The sequence below is a fragment of the Leucoraja erinacea genome, chromosome 3 (assembly GCF_028641065.1).
Source record: "Leucoraja erinacea ecotype New England chromosome 3, Leri_hhj_1, whole genome shotgun sequence".
NCBI classification, from domain to species: domain Eukaryota; kingdom Metazoa; phylum Chordata; class Chondrichthyes; order Rajiformes; family Rajidae; genus Leucoraja; species Leucoraja erinaceus.
Genome location: NC_073379.1, coordinates 80,655,246 through 80,671,389, shown reverse-complemented (window position 1 = coordinate 80,671,389; position 16,144 = coordinate 80,655,246). Strand labels below are relative to the sequence as shown.

Below are 16,144 nucleotides of genomic sequence, written 5' to 3'. Positions count from 1 at the left end.
TCTAAACCATTCCATTGTAGCTCTGGCTGTATGTTTAGGGTCGTTGTCCTGCTGGAAGGTGAACCTCCGCCCCAGAGTCTTTTGCAGACTCTAACAGGTTTTATTCCAAGATTGCCCTGTATTTGGCTCCATCCATCTTCCCATCAACTCTGACTAGTTTCCCTGTCCCTGCTGAAGAAAAACATCCCCACAGCATGATGCTGCCACCACCATATTTCACAGTGGGGATGGTGTGTTCAGGGTGATGTGCAGTGTTAGTTTTCCGCCACACATAGCGTTTTGCATTTAAGGCAAAAACTTCAATTTTGGTCTCATCTGACCAGAGCACCTTCCTCCACATGTTTGCTGTGTCCCCCACATGGCTTGTGGCAAACTGCAAACGGGACTTCTTATGGCTTTTTTTCAACAATGGCTTTCTTCTTGCCACTCTTCCATAAAGGCCCGATTTGTGGAGTGCACGACTAATAGTTGTCCTGTGGACAGATTCTCCCACCTGAGCTGTGGATCTCTGCAGCTCCTCCAGAGTTACCATGGGCCTCTTGGCTGCTACTCTGATCAATGCTCCCCTTGCCCGGCCTGTCAGTTTAGGTGGACGGCCATGTCTTGGTAGGTTTGCAGTTGTGCCATATTCTTTCCATTTTCGGATGATGGATTGAACAGTGCTCCGTGAGATGTTCAAAGCTTGGGATATTTTTTTTATAACCTAACCCTGCTTTAAACCTCTCCACAACTTTGTCCCTAACCTGTCTGGTGTGTTCCTTGGGCTTCATTATGCTGTTTGTTCACTAATGTTTTCTAACAAACCTCTGAGGCCGTCACAAAACAGCTGTATTTATACTGAGATTAGATTACACACAAGTGACATTAATTAGGTGACTTCTGAAGGCAATTGGATGCACTGGATTTTATTTAGGGGTATCAGAGTAAGGGGGGCTGAATACTTTTTGCACGCCACACTTTTCAGTTTTTTATTTGTAAAAAAATTTGGAAACCAGGTATCATTTTCCTTCCACTTCACAATTATGCACCACTTTGTGTTGGTCTATCACATAAAATCCCAATAAAATACATTTACGTTTGTGGTTGTAACGTGACAAAATGTGGAAAAGTTCAAGTGGTATGAATACTTTTGCAAGCCACTGTATATCCATACACAATTAACTTTGTCTTTACTACATTGTTTACTATGTTTACATATTCCGTTTTGTTGCTGCAAGTAAGAATTTCATTATTCTATCTGGGACATATGATTAAAAAAAACACTCTTGATTCTTGACCTGCCCACAGGTTTTGCAAGGAGCGTTTTCATACTCACGATATCAGTTCAAGAGGATGGTCTGACACCCTCATGCAGTAGCTTTTAAAATGTTTGACAATCATTTCAAGCCTTATTTATAAACTCACTCTTTTGAATTGTTAATTTAGTTTGCTGTTAAATATTTGAGCGTTTGGAAAAGTGTTAATAACAAGGTTTGAGAGTTTGGAAAAAGTTTCCAAATAGAGAATGCTCAACAGGTCAGGCAACATCTGGTGATGGGTGTACAGAGTTTTTTTTTGTTAGAGGAAGGATGGAGAGAACATCAAATGTCTGTGAAAAGAGACTGCATGATGCAAGTGGTGGGTACTAGGTGTGAGAGGATGATTACGCCTCATTAATCAAAACTGTAAGTAGAAGATGAATGAAAACAGGAAGAAAGTAAGAGAGAAATAAAGTGGAGGAAAACAGCGGATGGTAATTCAGTTTAATTTATTGTCACATGTACCGAGGTACAGTGAAAAGCTTTTGTTGCATGCTAACCAGTCAGCAGAAAGACAACACATGATTACATCAATCCATTTACAGTGTAGGATTTACATTAATAGGTATAAACTGAAGAATCAAAACTGGCAATGCAGGAAATATTAAATAAAACTGGCAATGCTGAAAATGCTCAATATATCAGGCATTATACCTGTGGTAGAGAAAACCTGAGTTAATACTGGTTAATTCCGATATAAACAGGAAAGATTGATTTTCTGAAGTTGTTGAATTCAGCTACGATCCATTTGTGGAAGATGAAATGCCATGTTTAGAGATGCAGCATGGAAACAGGCCCTTCAGCCAACTGAGACCGCACCAACAAGTGATTACCTGTACACTGGTTCTATTCTACACTCATGGGACGATTAAAAAAAAATTAATAATAATTAACCTACAAATATGCACGTCTTTGGAATGTGTGAGGAGACCAGAGCACCCAGGGAAACCCCCCGCGTTCACAAGGAGAATGCACAAACTCAGTACAGACAGCACCCATAGCCAGCATCGAACCTGAGGCTCTGGCTCTGTAAGGCCGCAACTTTACCGTTGCGCCACTGTGCTACCCATGTCTTCAGCTCACATTGTGTTTCATTGGAATAATGTAGAACTGAACTTCAAGGAAGTTAGTTTAGTTTAATTCATTATTATTGTTGCATGTACCGAGGTACAGTGAAAAGCTTTTTTGTTGTGCGTTATCTAGTCAGTGAAAAGTCTATACATGATTGCCTCCATGCCGCCCACAGTTTACAGATAGAGGATAAAGGCAATAACGTTTAGTGCAAGATAAAAACCTGCAGAGTCCGATTAAAGATTAGATTGACTGTGGGCTGGAAAATCACATTCTCATGCAGCTGGAAGCTTTTAATACACATTTATGTTCTTGACAAACAGCACAGAATGATTCTGTTCTGGTGCACAGCTTCACTTCATCCATCACTGGCACTTTAACAAACGATGTTTTTGTTCCTTTCAGGACTCAACAACTTCAACAATTCGTTTCCTCCAAATACTTCAACAACTCTTCTACTTCTCCCACTCTCTCTCCTTTACACTCTGCTTAACCATTTCTCTTGCAAGCCACTTCCCCCTATGTTGCATTCACTCCTGCTTCTATTCTTCCCCTCTCCAATCCATTATAACCTTAGTAAATGTTAAATCAAGCTCGAGTGACTGCCAGCCTACTCTAGTAGACTGTGGTAACAGGGTCACGTCATTAGGTGCAAAATAATCCAAGTAATTCTCTTTTAGAAAACAAAATATAAAATCGGTGAGACCAAGCGTAGGCTTGCCGAATGCTTCGCCCAACACATCCGCTCAATTCGCATTAACCTACCTGATCTCCCAGTGGCTCAGCACTTCAACTCCCCCCTCCCATTACGAATCCAACCTTTCTGTTCTGGGCCTTCTCCATGGCCAGGGTCAGGACCGCTGTAAATTGGAGGAGCAGCACCTCATATTTCGCTTGGGCAGTTTGCACCCCAGTGGTATGGACATTGACTTCCCTAATTTCAGGTAGTCCCTACTTTCTCATCCCCTTCTCAGCTCTCCCTCAGCCCACTGTCACCGCCTATTCCTTTCTTCTTCCTGCACCCCCGCCCTCACATCAGTCTGAAGAAGGGTCTCGACCCGAAACATTGCCTATTTCCTTCGCTCCATTGATGCTGTTTCTCCCGTTGAGTTTCTCCAGCATTTTTGTCTACCATAGAAAATCAGAATGTTGAATCAGTATATGTAGAACTACAAATAACAATAGATAATAGAGAGTGTTTTATAGGTCAAATGACTGTAATCATAAGGTGGCACAGTGGCGCAGCGGTAGAGTTGCTGCTTTACAGTGCTAGAGACCCGCATTCGATCCTGACTATGGGTCAAAAAAATCAATAGATCCCCGGAACTTGATAGCTTTCATCATTGGGTTTTAAAGAGTTTGATATGGACATCTAGACAGGTACTAGAATTGCAAAGACATAGAATGCCAAGGACCAAATGTGATTAAATGTGACTAGCTTTGATAAGTATAAAGGTCGCCATGGAAATGGTGAATCAAAGTGCCTTTATCCAAGCTGTATCACTCCGCAGCTAAACGACTATAATTAATAATTTGATTTTGGGTCTCTATCATATTCAAAGTGGCAAGATGTGACATGGGGTTATCATTGGCTTCTATCCTAGGGGCCTCGTTACCTTTCACAATTACGAGATTGAATAAATATACGATTAACCCAATAATAAGACACACATTGCGAATATGGTTTCAATTTCCATTATTTTATTTAAATGGAAAGACTCTAACCCTCCTACCACACTTCATTGGCACTCTGAAACGATATCATGTTTAAATTTTGAAAAAATTAGGAGTGACATTGTTGAACCCTTGGTTAAATTTGATAGGACTTGGGGAAGCTTTACTCAACATTTTCACACATTATAAATTATTCCCTCTTCAACCGTTATAATAATTTTCTTACCCTTATACGGTGAAACGGATTTGGCGACAAACAGGGATCTAAATTGTTGTAATTCTTTGCAGCCCAGATTCTGTTTTTTTTTTGTTTTGCTTATTTTAGTTTAGGGAGTTTTGTTTTTTTCCCTTTTTTTTCTTTTTATCTTTTTTGTTTTTATATACACAAGTTCTTTTTTAACCATTTAACTATATTTACATAGAGTTATACTCAACGTGTATTTTGACACTGGATTCATACTTAGGTTACACTTGTTAATGTAATCCTGATCACTATGTATCAATATAGCTGTTATGTTTATCTTTTTCTTTTTTTTTTGAAAATTAATAAAAAGATTTTAAAAGAAAGATGTGACTTATGAAAGCTACATGCATCAATGTTTGACCCTCAGCTACTTACAATCAATCTATATCAATTTTTGTCAAATAGGCTGAATTTAATATATTAAAGTTTACTGATAACACAAAGCTAGGTGGATGAGTAGACTTATGATTGAAAGAGGCCAGGGAGATATATATAGTTGATGAGTGATGGGTCAGATCATATGAGAAGTGCTTCATCCAAAACATTATCTAAGTACTTGGGTGAAAGGGCAATTCCAATGGGAACTATTGATATTCTCTGGGAATTTAAAAAATAGGAGGTGATCTCATTGAAACATGTAACATTCTGTGAAAGGAATTCACAGGAACACTGAGAAACCGATTCTTGAAGCTTGAGTCAAAATAAAGGTCATGGCTGTTTGGTTACCTAGGACAGAAATGACAAAATTATCTTTACTCAGAGGATGTGAGTTTACAACATTTTCTACTTCTCATGTTTGTGAAGGGTTAAGAATTGAATATATGCAATTAAGAGAGTTCTGAATACTAATGGAATAAATTACTAGAAAAATTTGCAAACCTTCAACCACAATGTAGCTGACAATAGACAATAGGTGCAGGAGGAGGCCATTCAGCCCCTCGAGCCAGCACCGCCATTCAATATGATCATGGGTGATCATCCACAATCAGTACCCCATTCCTGCCTTTTGAAGCAAATTCAAAGAATCGCATTGCCCTTTCCTAGGACAACAAAACTCCTTTAATTTTATCACTAATTTATTAACAATCCTCCGGAATAGTTGTAATTAAAGCAGGTAATATTGTCAGATTTGTAATCTCTCAAAGCTGAATCTTTAATTATGCATCCAAACCGAAATATGCATTTCAAATGAGTAAATTAAAATACATTGACACACCTATCACTTGCAGTGTGACAGAAAAGTCAACATGAACATTACCAACACTCAGGAAGTCACTTCCCCTCCACAATAGTTAGAAAAATGGTTTGATTAAATGTCAAAAAATTTGATAGCAAAAATAGTTAAATTTATAAAATTATAAAAATTCTATATATATTTTAATATTTTTAAAATAAAATGTCTTTCTCTTCTTCTAGAATGAACCAACCCATAGTTACTAAAATAAATTGTTTAACACAACAGTAATCAATTGATTTGATACTAACATTATTACAACAGAACATCCCCACAAAAGTGATGGATTAATTAACCTTTTCCGTACCTTGTGCTGTCTGTAAAGGCTGTTATAGAGGAGTCTGAAGGATTTCCGTGTATAGCTGCTTCTGTATGCCCCACCAATCAGATATTCCAACACTAAACCAATATCGATCAAGGTAATCTTGTAACCAGGTGGTAGATTGCTCTGCAAACAAGAGCCGGTATTAAAATTCTCAATAAAATCTGCATATTTTTATTGATGCTGCAAATTTCTCTTCAATCATCTCATTGCCTGTACAGTAGACGTGATCTACTTAACTTTAATGGCAGCTCAGCAGCACTGCTGGTAGAGCTGCTGTCTCATAGTGCCAAAGACCAGAGTCCGATTTTGATCTTGGGTGCTGTCTGTGTGGAGTTGGCACGTTCTCCCTGCGACCACGAGGGTTACCTCTGGGTGCTCCGGTTGCCACACACATTCCAAAAACATGCAGATATGTAGGTTAATTGGCCTCTGTAAATTGCCCCAAGTGAATAGGGAGTGGGTGTGAAAGTGAGATAGTATAGACCTAGTATAGACCTAGTGTGAATGGGTGACATATGGTCGGCTTGGATTCCATGGGCCAAAGGGCATGTTTCAATGCTGTATCTTTCAATCAATCAACTCCCCAACCCCAGTGGAATACCTTGCTGTGGCTGAAAATGCACAAGCGTGCAAGAAATCCCCAGCAGAAATTCAGCAGGGGTCCATTGGGAAGGCCACAAAGCCTGCTGTGACCAGGAAGACATACTGTAACTTCTGGGATACGTCAGTGGACACTACGCTTCCACCTACTCCTGTCAGATGGGGAGTTGGGGCTCAAGCTAGAAACACCCTAATTCAGGAGCCAGTCGTTGAGTCTTGACATGCGATTATATCTCACAGACAAGGGGTATTGTCTGCCCGCTCACTTGACTGACAGAAAGCAGACGCAGAAGGGTGGTGAATCTATGGAATTCTTTGCCACAGAAGGCTGTGGAGCCAAAGTCAGTGGATATATTTAAGGCAGAGATAAATAGATTCTTGATTAGTAAGGGTGTGAGAGGTTATGGGGAGAACACAGGAGTAGGCAGGAGATTGGGGTTAGGAGGGAGAGATAGATCAGCCATGATTGAATGGTGGAGTAAACATGATGGGCTGAATGGCCTCATGAATGAATGAATGAATATGTTTATTGTCATTACACAATACTGTGCAACGAAATTCCATTACATCTCCTCCGGTTAAAAAATACAAACACGACAACCATTGACACATATGTACACTTATTAGTAAAATAATAAATGTATTTAAATAGAATTTTAAAGGAATGTTGCATTTCTTGGAATTACATTTTGCTTCCCCAGTGTTCTCTGTTGGAATTTAGCTCTTTTATCGCACATGGGTAGAAACTATTTTTTAGTCTATTTTTTAGCGAGCCTTCAGAGACCTGAATCACCTCCCAGAGGGTAGCGGAGTGAAAAGGTGGTTGGCAGGGTGGGATGTGTCCTGCTTGATGTTTGTGGCCCGGCGCAAGCATCGGGCCCTATATATATCATCCAAGGAGGGCAGTTGAGCGTTTGTAATGCTCTGTGCAGTTTTTATAACTCTCATTCTGGCATTTGCTGGGATACTAGTCAGATAATTCTGCTCATATCACTTATGACCATATGATCGTATGACTTTGCTATGAGCAGACACACTCTCCCCAGCCCAGGTAGCTTCAGTGAATGGGAACATTACAAATGGTGTTCCCCAAAGAGTCAAACATCCTCTGGGCATAGCCTCTTTCTTGTTGACTTATTCCTCATATATTGATCTGTTGTTTTATCTGACTAGTATCCCAGCAAATGCCAGAATGACCCAAAAAGGTGCCTGTCCGTTCCATCCACTGAATCTGCCTGACCAGCTGAGTTACTCCAGCACCTTGTGCATTATTCCCAGCACATGAAGTGCTTTAAGCAATGCTTTTTTTCCTCCATGTCCACACATCAATAGGATGTTAGGTATAACAATTGTATCCTCCTATTTCCTCAAGAATTCCTTCCCAGTTTCACCCCTGAAATAAATGTATGGCGACACAGTGGCACTGGGTAGAGTTGCTGCTTTACAGCGCCAGAGACCCAGGTTCAATCCTGACTACGGATGTTTTTTTACTTTAGTTTAGTTTAGAGATACAGGGCACAAACAAGCCCTTCGCCCCGCCGAGTCCACACCTACCAGCGATCACCTTGTACACTAGCACTATCCTTCACACTGGGGATATTTTTTAAACAATGCCAATTAGCCTAACGTCTTTGGAGTGCAGGGGGAATCTGGAGCACTCGGAGAAAAACCATGTAGTCAAGGCGCGAACGTACAAACTCCGTACAGACAGCACCCGCAGTCAGGACTGAACCCGAGTCTCTGCATGTCCGGAGTTTGTACGTTCTCCCTGTGACTGTGTGGGTTTTCTCCAGTTCCTCTGGTTTCCTCCAACATTCCAAAGATGTGCAGGTTTGTCGGTAAATTGGCTTCTGCAAATTGTCCCTAATGTGTCGGATGGAACTAGTGTACGGGTGATTGCTGGTTGGTGTGGACTCAGTGGGCCGAATGGCCTGTTTCCACGTTGCATCTCTAAAATTAAACTAAAACTAAGATGTAGGCTTTCATTAAGCCTAAATCTCTCTCCACACTCTCGGAGCAGGTGCTGAGCAGAGGTGGATTTTGGAAGTGGAATTGCAGGATGGTCAGACGTGTTTATGTCACATGTTCTATACGGCCATTGTAGAGTCTTGATGTCGAGCTCAGCCACCAAGCACGACAGCCGGAAGCTACAGCGAATCGTTCGATCAGCTGAGAAGATTGTTTGCTGCAACCATTTCCCCAATTGATGAACTGTACACTGCAAGGGCCAGGATGCGAGTGGGCAAGATCATCTCTGGCCCTTCTCACCCTGGCCATAAACTCTTTGAAGCACTTCCCTCTGGAAGGTAACACTGGACTGTCAAAGCCATCACAGCCAGACATAAAAACATTTTTTCGATGAGCTCTACTCAGTAACCAAAAATATGTAGCCCCCTTTTACTCTGTGAAAATTTTATTTAATTCACATGTTTAAACTATAATGTTTCATTCTTAATGTTTTCATGTTTGAAGTTTTGTTTACTGTATGTCATGATGTTACTTGCAAGTGGAGCACCAAGGCAAATTCCTTGTTTGAGTACATACTTGGCCAATAAATTTATTTATTCATTCATTCAACATTCATTCATGTTCTGCACGAGTCACTATGCACGAATTTCTACTTAACTCATTCTCTTTAACACAACTTTACCTGCTTCATGTCTCGAACCAAGTGATGCAACAAAAGATTAGTTGGCCCTTGTTTCTGTGGAGTAAATTAATAATATTAGTATATTTTCCATTAGAATGCAAATACAAATTAATTTCACATATTAACTTTCATCTCAGTACAGATCAGTAATTAATGGAATGAATCAACGACCAAACAAAGATTCCTTGCTCACGGGCTCAAGATAGGATTACAACGAATTACCCATCACTTGCCCTTGTGTGCAATTATCACAACAGTGTAAACATTGGCCATCAGCCAGACTGAGCAGATCAATTGACCAAATGAGTCTCCAGTCTCCCCACTATCCATGTAATGACGAGCTTACAGTATTTTCTACTGAGAGGAAACTGCGTAGCAAGTTACCAAAAGAATAGATGACATTTCAGGTCAACCCCTGTCTTCAAACTCTCCTCAGTTTTCTTCATCTCCATTCCTTCTCTCCAGAGATGCTGCCTGACCTGCTGAGTTACTCCAGCATTTTGTGTCTACCCTCAATTTTCTTCAGTCTATTTTTCAGACAGACACTTCTGCAGTCTGAAGAAAGGTCTTGACCTGAAACATCACCTATTCCTTTTCTCCAGAGATGCTGTCTGACACGTTGAGTTACTCCAGCATTTTCTGTTTATCTTTGGTGTAAACCAGCATCTGCAGTTCCTTCCTACACAGAGCAATTTACCCAGCTTATTTCAATTTCTCCTCCCCAATGCTCAAGGCATTCTGCCTTGAGCAAATTGGGGTAATGTTCCTTACGGTTAGCTGTACATCATGGGAAATAGCAATTTAGCAGCTTGATTTACACTCCAACCAATTTTCCTTTCTATTGAGAAGTGCCATGTTGAATTTCCCACCATCATCACTGGGTTAAACACACAGAATTATTTGTCTGACATAATCATTCATATAGCATCAGTAGCACCACAATGCAGTTTCAAAAGAAAGTACTTTATTGCTTTGGCAGAGAAACTGGGATGAGCAGAGTGATTGGAACCTTATCAATTGCACCTACACCACGGAATAACCTAGAAAAAAGAAATTAACAAACTTCTCCTACTTCTCTAAAAAAAATTAAACTAAATGATTGTTTTCCTTACACACAGGTCTTACCCAATCTATTGCATTATGAAGATATTTTTTAACGATTGAAGTTTGCACTCACTTCACATGCAATCTTCGCACAATGTTGTTTAGTTTCATTTAGTTTAGAGATACAGCGCGGAAACAGGCCCTTTCGGTCCACCGGGTCTACGCCGACCAGCGATCTCCGCACATTAACACTATCCTACATACACTAGGGACAATTTTTACATTTACCAAGCCAATTTACCTACAAACCTGTACGTCTTTGGAGTGTGGGAGGAACCCGAAGATATCAGCGAAAACCCATGTGGTCATGGGGAGAACGTACAAGCTCCGTACAGACAGCACCTGTAGTCGGGATTGAACCGGGTCTCCGGCGCTGCAAGTACTCTAAAGCAGCAACTCTACCGCTGCGCCGCCGTGACTGCCCAAGTAAAGTACTCAAGTATTTCAATCTGCCATTTTTTTGGTCATTAATATAAATATACCACGTAACAAATTGCTGATGTTCATGGAGATCAGAAGTAATGGTGATTGTACCCAGTCTGGTGACTACATTGCATAATTTACCATACCAAGCAAATAGATTTAAATAGTTGAACATTACAAAAGTATATTTAACAAAAAATATGTAAAAATGTAAACATATAACTGATTATTTAAGTATTCATCTGCTTTTTTGTCCTTCCTTCCCAAGTGGATAGCTTCGCATTTTCCCACATTGTCCTCCATCGAGCCAACTTCCAATCTATTAACACCCTTTGCAGGTGCGTATTGCCCTTTTCACACCTTTTGTATCATCAGCAAATTTTGCTGCCATTTGGTTGGTTCCATCATCCAAGTCTTCAATACAAATGATGAAAAATTGAGGTCCAAGCACTGACCCCTGTGATACCCCACTGCTAACTGATTACCAATCCAAAAATGACCCATTAATGTTTAATTTAATTTAGTTTAGTTTGTTGTCACGTGGACTGAGGTACAATAAAAAGCATTATTGTGTGCTCCCCAGTCAGCGGAAAGACTGTGCATGATTACAATCGAACCATCTACAGTATACAGATATATGATAAAGGGAATAACATTTAGTGCAAGTTAAAGTCCAGTAAAGTCAGATTAAAGATAGTCCGAGGTTCTCCAATGAGGTAGATGGTAGCTGAGGACCGCTCTCTAGTTGTTGACAGGATGGTTCAGTTGCCTGATAACAGCTGAAAAGAAACTGTCCCTGATTCTGGAGGTGTACATTCTGTTCCTCATGCCTGATGGGAGAGGGAAGAAGAGGGAGTGGCCAGGGTGTGAGACATCGTTGATTATGCTGGTGGCCTTGCTGAGGGAGCAGGAGGCATAAATGGAGTAAATGGAAGAGAGGTTGGTTTGTGTGATGGTCTGGGCTGCATCTGCAATCCTGACGGTTTCCTGTCAGTTAATCTATTCTTTCCCTATGTCAATATATTGCTGCTAACCTTATGCTTTCTTATCTGGTAAACTGAACTATTATACTGAATGCCTTCTGGAATTCCAAATACACAACTGCTACCAATTCCACTTTACCCATCCTGTTTAGTACATCTTCAAAGAACCCTTGAAAACATTTTCAAACACAATTTCCTTTTTAAGTAATTATTTCAAGATATCTGCTGGGTCAGCCAGACACGTCCAACAGCCGTTAATTTCCACTCGGCTTTCTAGTGTGGCTACCCTCTAAAAAAGTCTGAATATGTGAAAGAAAGCCGTATGCATTTAAAGAATTTATAAGAGGTTTGCCGACCATGTTGTAGAGTTCCTCGAGCCTGAAGATGGTGAGAAAGCGATGCATGCTCACTCCATTCTCAATCAGTAGTTTCACAAAGTCCACCCGGTCCATTAATAAAGCATCAAGCATCGCCTGTTCCAATGAACCCACCTACACACAATCAATGCAAAATAACATTATCAGTGGTTAAATATCTCAATATAACTCCAAACCCAACAATTACACCTTTACGAGTTACAATTAAATCTTTAAATTGTTTTATTGGTGTAAGTCTGAGCTTTCATACGAATCCAGTAAGGACATAATGATATGCAAGAAGGATACGCTTTATAAACTTGGGATTCATGTTGGCAGGAAAAGTGTAAAACGCCTGCATCAAGCCCACTTACAGTTTAAATAACCAATATATTAATGAATCCCTGAACCTAATCTCATTTAGATATAGTAATAAAGAATATGGTAGGTTTGATGCAAAATGCTGGAGTAACTCAGGTGAGGCAGCATCTCTGGAGAGATAGAATGGGCAATGTTTCGGGTCGAGACCTCGGGTCGAGACCCTCCTTCAGACTGATGTCAGGGGACGGGGCGGGACAGGACAAAGATAGAATGTAGGCGGAGACAGCAATGCCCCTGCCCCACTTAGGGAACCTGAAAGGAAACCTCTGGAGACTTTGCGCCCCACCTAAGGTTTCAGTGCGGTTCCCGGAGATTGCAGGTGGTTGCCGGAGGTTGCAGGTAGTGGAAGCAGGTAGGGAGACTGAAAAAAACCTCCGGGAACTGCACGGAAACCTTGGGTGGGGCGCAAAGTCCCCAGAGGTTTCCGTTCAGGTTTCCTAAGTGGGACAGGGGCATAAGACTAGTGGGAGAACTGGGAAGGGAAAAGCTTGCTTTCAACAGTCGGAGCATTGAGTAAAAGAGTCAGAAGATCATGTTGCAAATCATATACTCTACAGCACATTCCAGTAGGCCAGGAGATACAACATCACCACTACACAATGTAAGCAACAGATTACACTGAGAAAATAAAATTATTTATCCACTCAATGGCTGTCCAGCATGTCACACTTACCTTTAATTCCACTCATTGCCCTCCCCTCCTTCTCTGTTACTTAGACTAATTTGTTTTCTCTCTTTCTCAGTCGCGATCAGGATCTTCAACCTGCTATGTTAACTGGTTTCATGTTCATAAGTTAAAGGATCAGAATTAAGCCATCAAGCCTACTCCACAATTCAATCATGACTGATCTATATTTCCCTCTCAATCCCATTCTCCTTCCTTCTCACCATAACCCCTGACACCAGTACTAATCAAGAATCTGTCAATCTCCAGCTAAATATCCATTGACAACCATCTGTGGGTTTATCTTCCCACAGATGCTGCTAATCTGGCTCATTCCTTTCACTGCATCTATTCTTATTTCAATGGAATACACATCATTTGGAGGTGACCTTTCTCCAGTCATCATTTCCATAAAAGGGAAGACCCGGTTGCTAAACATTTTAACTCCCCTTCCCATTCCCATACTGACCTTTCTGGTCCTGGGCCTCCTCCATTGTCAGAGTGAGGCCAAACACAAATTAGAGGAACAATGCCTCATATTTCGCTTGGGCAGCTTAAAAATCTCACTCGTGTATTTTCTCACCACAAGTAAACATAAGTGAAAAATGAAATGTTACATGAGAAACAAAGGCTGTTGTGGAAACATAATCAGCCACAATTAACTCTTTCAGTCGAGTAGGAGATAATGATATATAACCATATAACCATATAACAATTACAGCACGGAAACAGGCCATCTCGACCCTTCTAGTCCGTGCCGAACACATAATCTCCCCTAGTCCCATAATACCTGCGCTCAGGCCATAACCCTCCATTCCCTTCCCATCCATATAACTATCCAATTTATTTTTAAATGATAAAAACGAACCTGCCTCCACCACCTTCACTGGAAGCTCATTCCACACAGCTACCACTCTCTGAGTAAAGAAGTTCCCCCTCATGTTACCCCTAAACTTCAGTTCCTTAATTCTCATGTCATGTCCCCTTGTTTGAATCTTCCCTACTCTCAGTGGGAAAAGCTTTTCCACGTCAACTCTGATGAAGGTGAGAAGTTAGAAATCCAGTCACAGCGCTTCAGAGATCCCTATAACTTTGTAAATCCTCGATCTCCTCAGTGCAAATTGTCATGAAAGTAACTTTAGTCAGTTTGGAAAGCAAGGGTTTCTCCAGGGGAAAGGGAGGAGAAGAAACAATTTACAGATCTTGGCTGAAAGTTCTAAATCGTATTACAAAAATCCCTTTGAGGGGTTGATCACATCAGAACTAAAATTAACAAGTTATAAAAACTGATTTTCACTTTCTTGATAAAAGAATATAATTTATAAAAAAAGGTTGTATCTGCAGTATGTGCTAACAGAGCAGATGTCTCTCCGAAGGTGCTCATTGTTTAAATATAACCTCTGAGACAATGAGGGAGAAACTACTGATCCATTGTACGATAATGTCTGGATGCAACAGGTTTCCACAAAGACTAGAGTTGTTCAATTAACATAGTACAGGTTGTTCTCAGGAGACTTCAGAGTCAAGACATTTTCTTACAACTGAATGCTTTTTACTGAAAATGATTAGTTTAGATTCTGCAGGTGTGCTACTTTGAATGGGAATGTTCGAGCAATTGTGTGCTTGGAGATTTCTCTTTTTTTTTAAACAATTTACAGATCACAGAATTCACTGACAACTTGGTATTTGTGAAAATATCTCAGGGGAATTTTGCTTATGCCCTCTGTTATCAACTACTTAGAAGATTTACTTCACATCTCTCATGATATCCCAAATGTCTTTATATACTTTATATACATTGAATTACTGCAGAATTGCTACTACAGTCCTTAATAAAAGAAACTGCAATTGCATTTTGCACAGAGCAAGACTTCATAATGCATGAGTGACTAGTCAATCTACTCTTGAGAATGTTAGTCACAGGAAGCAGGTTGCCAGGACAACACCATGTTCTTCTTTACAAACTGCTATGACATTCAATGTCCACCTGAAAGGTGGCAACCTGGGAGGCAACACAAACTCACCGCGTAGATGGCACCTCCTACACACACAGCAGTAAACCACACTGGTTTATTGCATTGAAGGGAGATGTTACCTAATTTCTTTATAGTTTAAGGATCTTGAGAGTCACAGAAAAATAGAGCAAAAGGAGAATCACTCAGGCCACGTGAATCTGACAATGTTCAGAACAATATCCCAATTATTGCTACTTCTCTACCTCAACTCAAAAGCTCTGCGCCTTCTCCCTCAAGCATTTATCTAAACAGTTCTCTGCCTTTCCTGTGCAACTTCTGTCAGTAGCACACAGAGTTATGGCAAGTGACCAAATTGCAGGTTGCAGATGTTTGGGGAAATATATATTTTCAAAACCAGCTGTCCTTCGGATATTAATACTGAAGATATTAAAATATTGAATGCCCTTCAATAATCCCAAAGCAAACTTTTCTGATCTTGAAAATCTGTAATAAAAATTGTTGGAGATACTCAACAAGTCGGGCAAAAATTATGTATGTAATTTATAGAAATCACTATTATCCCCCTATTTTCAGTCTGAAGAAGGATCCCGCCCCAAAACATCACCCATCCTTGTTCTCTGGAGATGCTGACTGACCCGCTGAGTTACTCCAGTTCTTTGTATCTATCTTTGGTATAAACCAGCATCTGCAGTTCTTTGTTTCTAAAAATTATGTTGAATACCTTCCAGTGTTGCCCATAAACCAAAATGTTTCTCTTGGCAATGTCCACTCTGTCCCATGCCAGTGCCAAACTTAGCTGGTCTGATGCAGAAGTATTTGTACCTTCAAAAAAAAAACAAAATAGATGTTACTTTAGGATACTTTAGGATTTTACATTACTTAATGATCAGTCATGATCACAGTGAATGGCGGTGCTGGCTCGAAGGGCCAAATGGCCTACTCCTGGACCTATTGTCTATTGTCTATTATGAATTTAGGGACAATGCACTTCAAAGAAGAAATTAAACATTAATACCTTTGAGGAGAGCAGTTAAGATTGCCAGGTCAATGTCCTGCTGTTCCTCTGAATCTGCATCAAAGATTGTAATCTGTGTTCATAAGAGAAAGTGGAGCTGTTATCTTTTCAAAAACATAATAAACTTTATTTATCTGAATCTTATC

General features: G+C 40.3%; 1 protein-coding gene across 1 annotated transcript in view; it reads right to left on the bottom strand.

Moving 5' to 3' along the window:
- Window positions 1–16,144, bottom strand: part of LOC129695770 (transient receptor potential cation channel subfamily M member 6-like) — a 126,052-nt gene that overhangs the window by 85,700 nt on the left and 24,208 nt on the right. The window contains exons 11-15 of the mRNA XM_055633067.1: window positions 15,999–16,071; window positions 15,705–15,805; window positions 11,963–12,097; window positions 9,097–9,150; window positions 5,829–5,969 (exon numbers count right to left, since the gene is read on the bottom strand). Coding sequence (XP_055489042.1) covers window positions 5,829–5,969; window positions 9,097–9,150; window positions 11,963–12,097; window positions 15,705–15,805; window positions 15,999–16,071 — 504 coding nt within the window. The remainder of the gene's footprint in view (window positions 1–5,828; window positions 5,970–9,096; window positions 9,151–11,962; window positions 12,098–15,704; window positions 15,806–15,998; window positions 16,072–16,144) is intronic.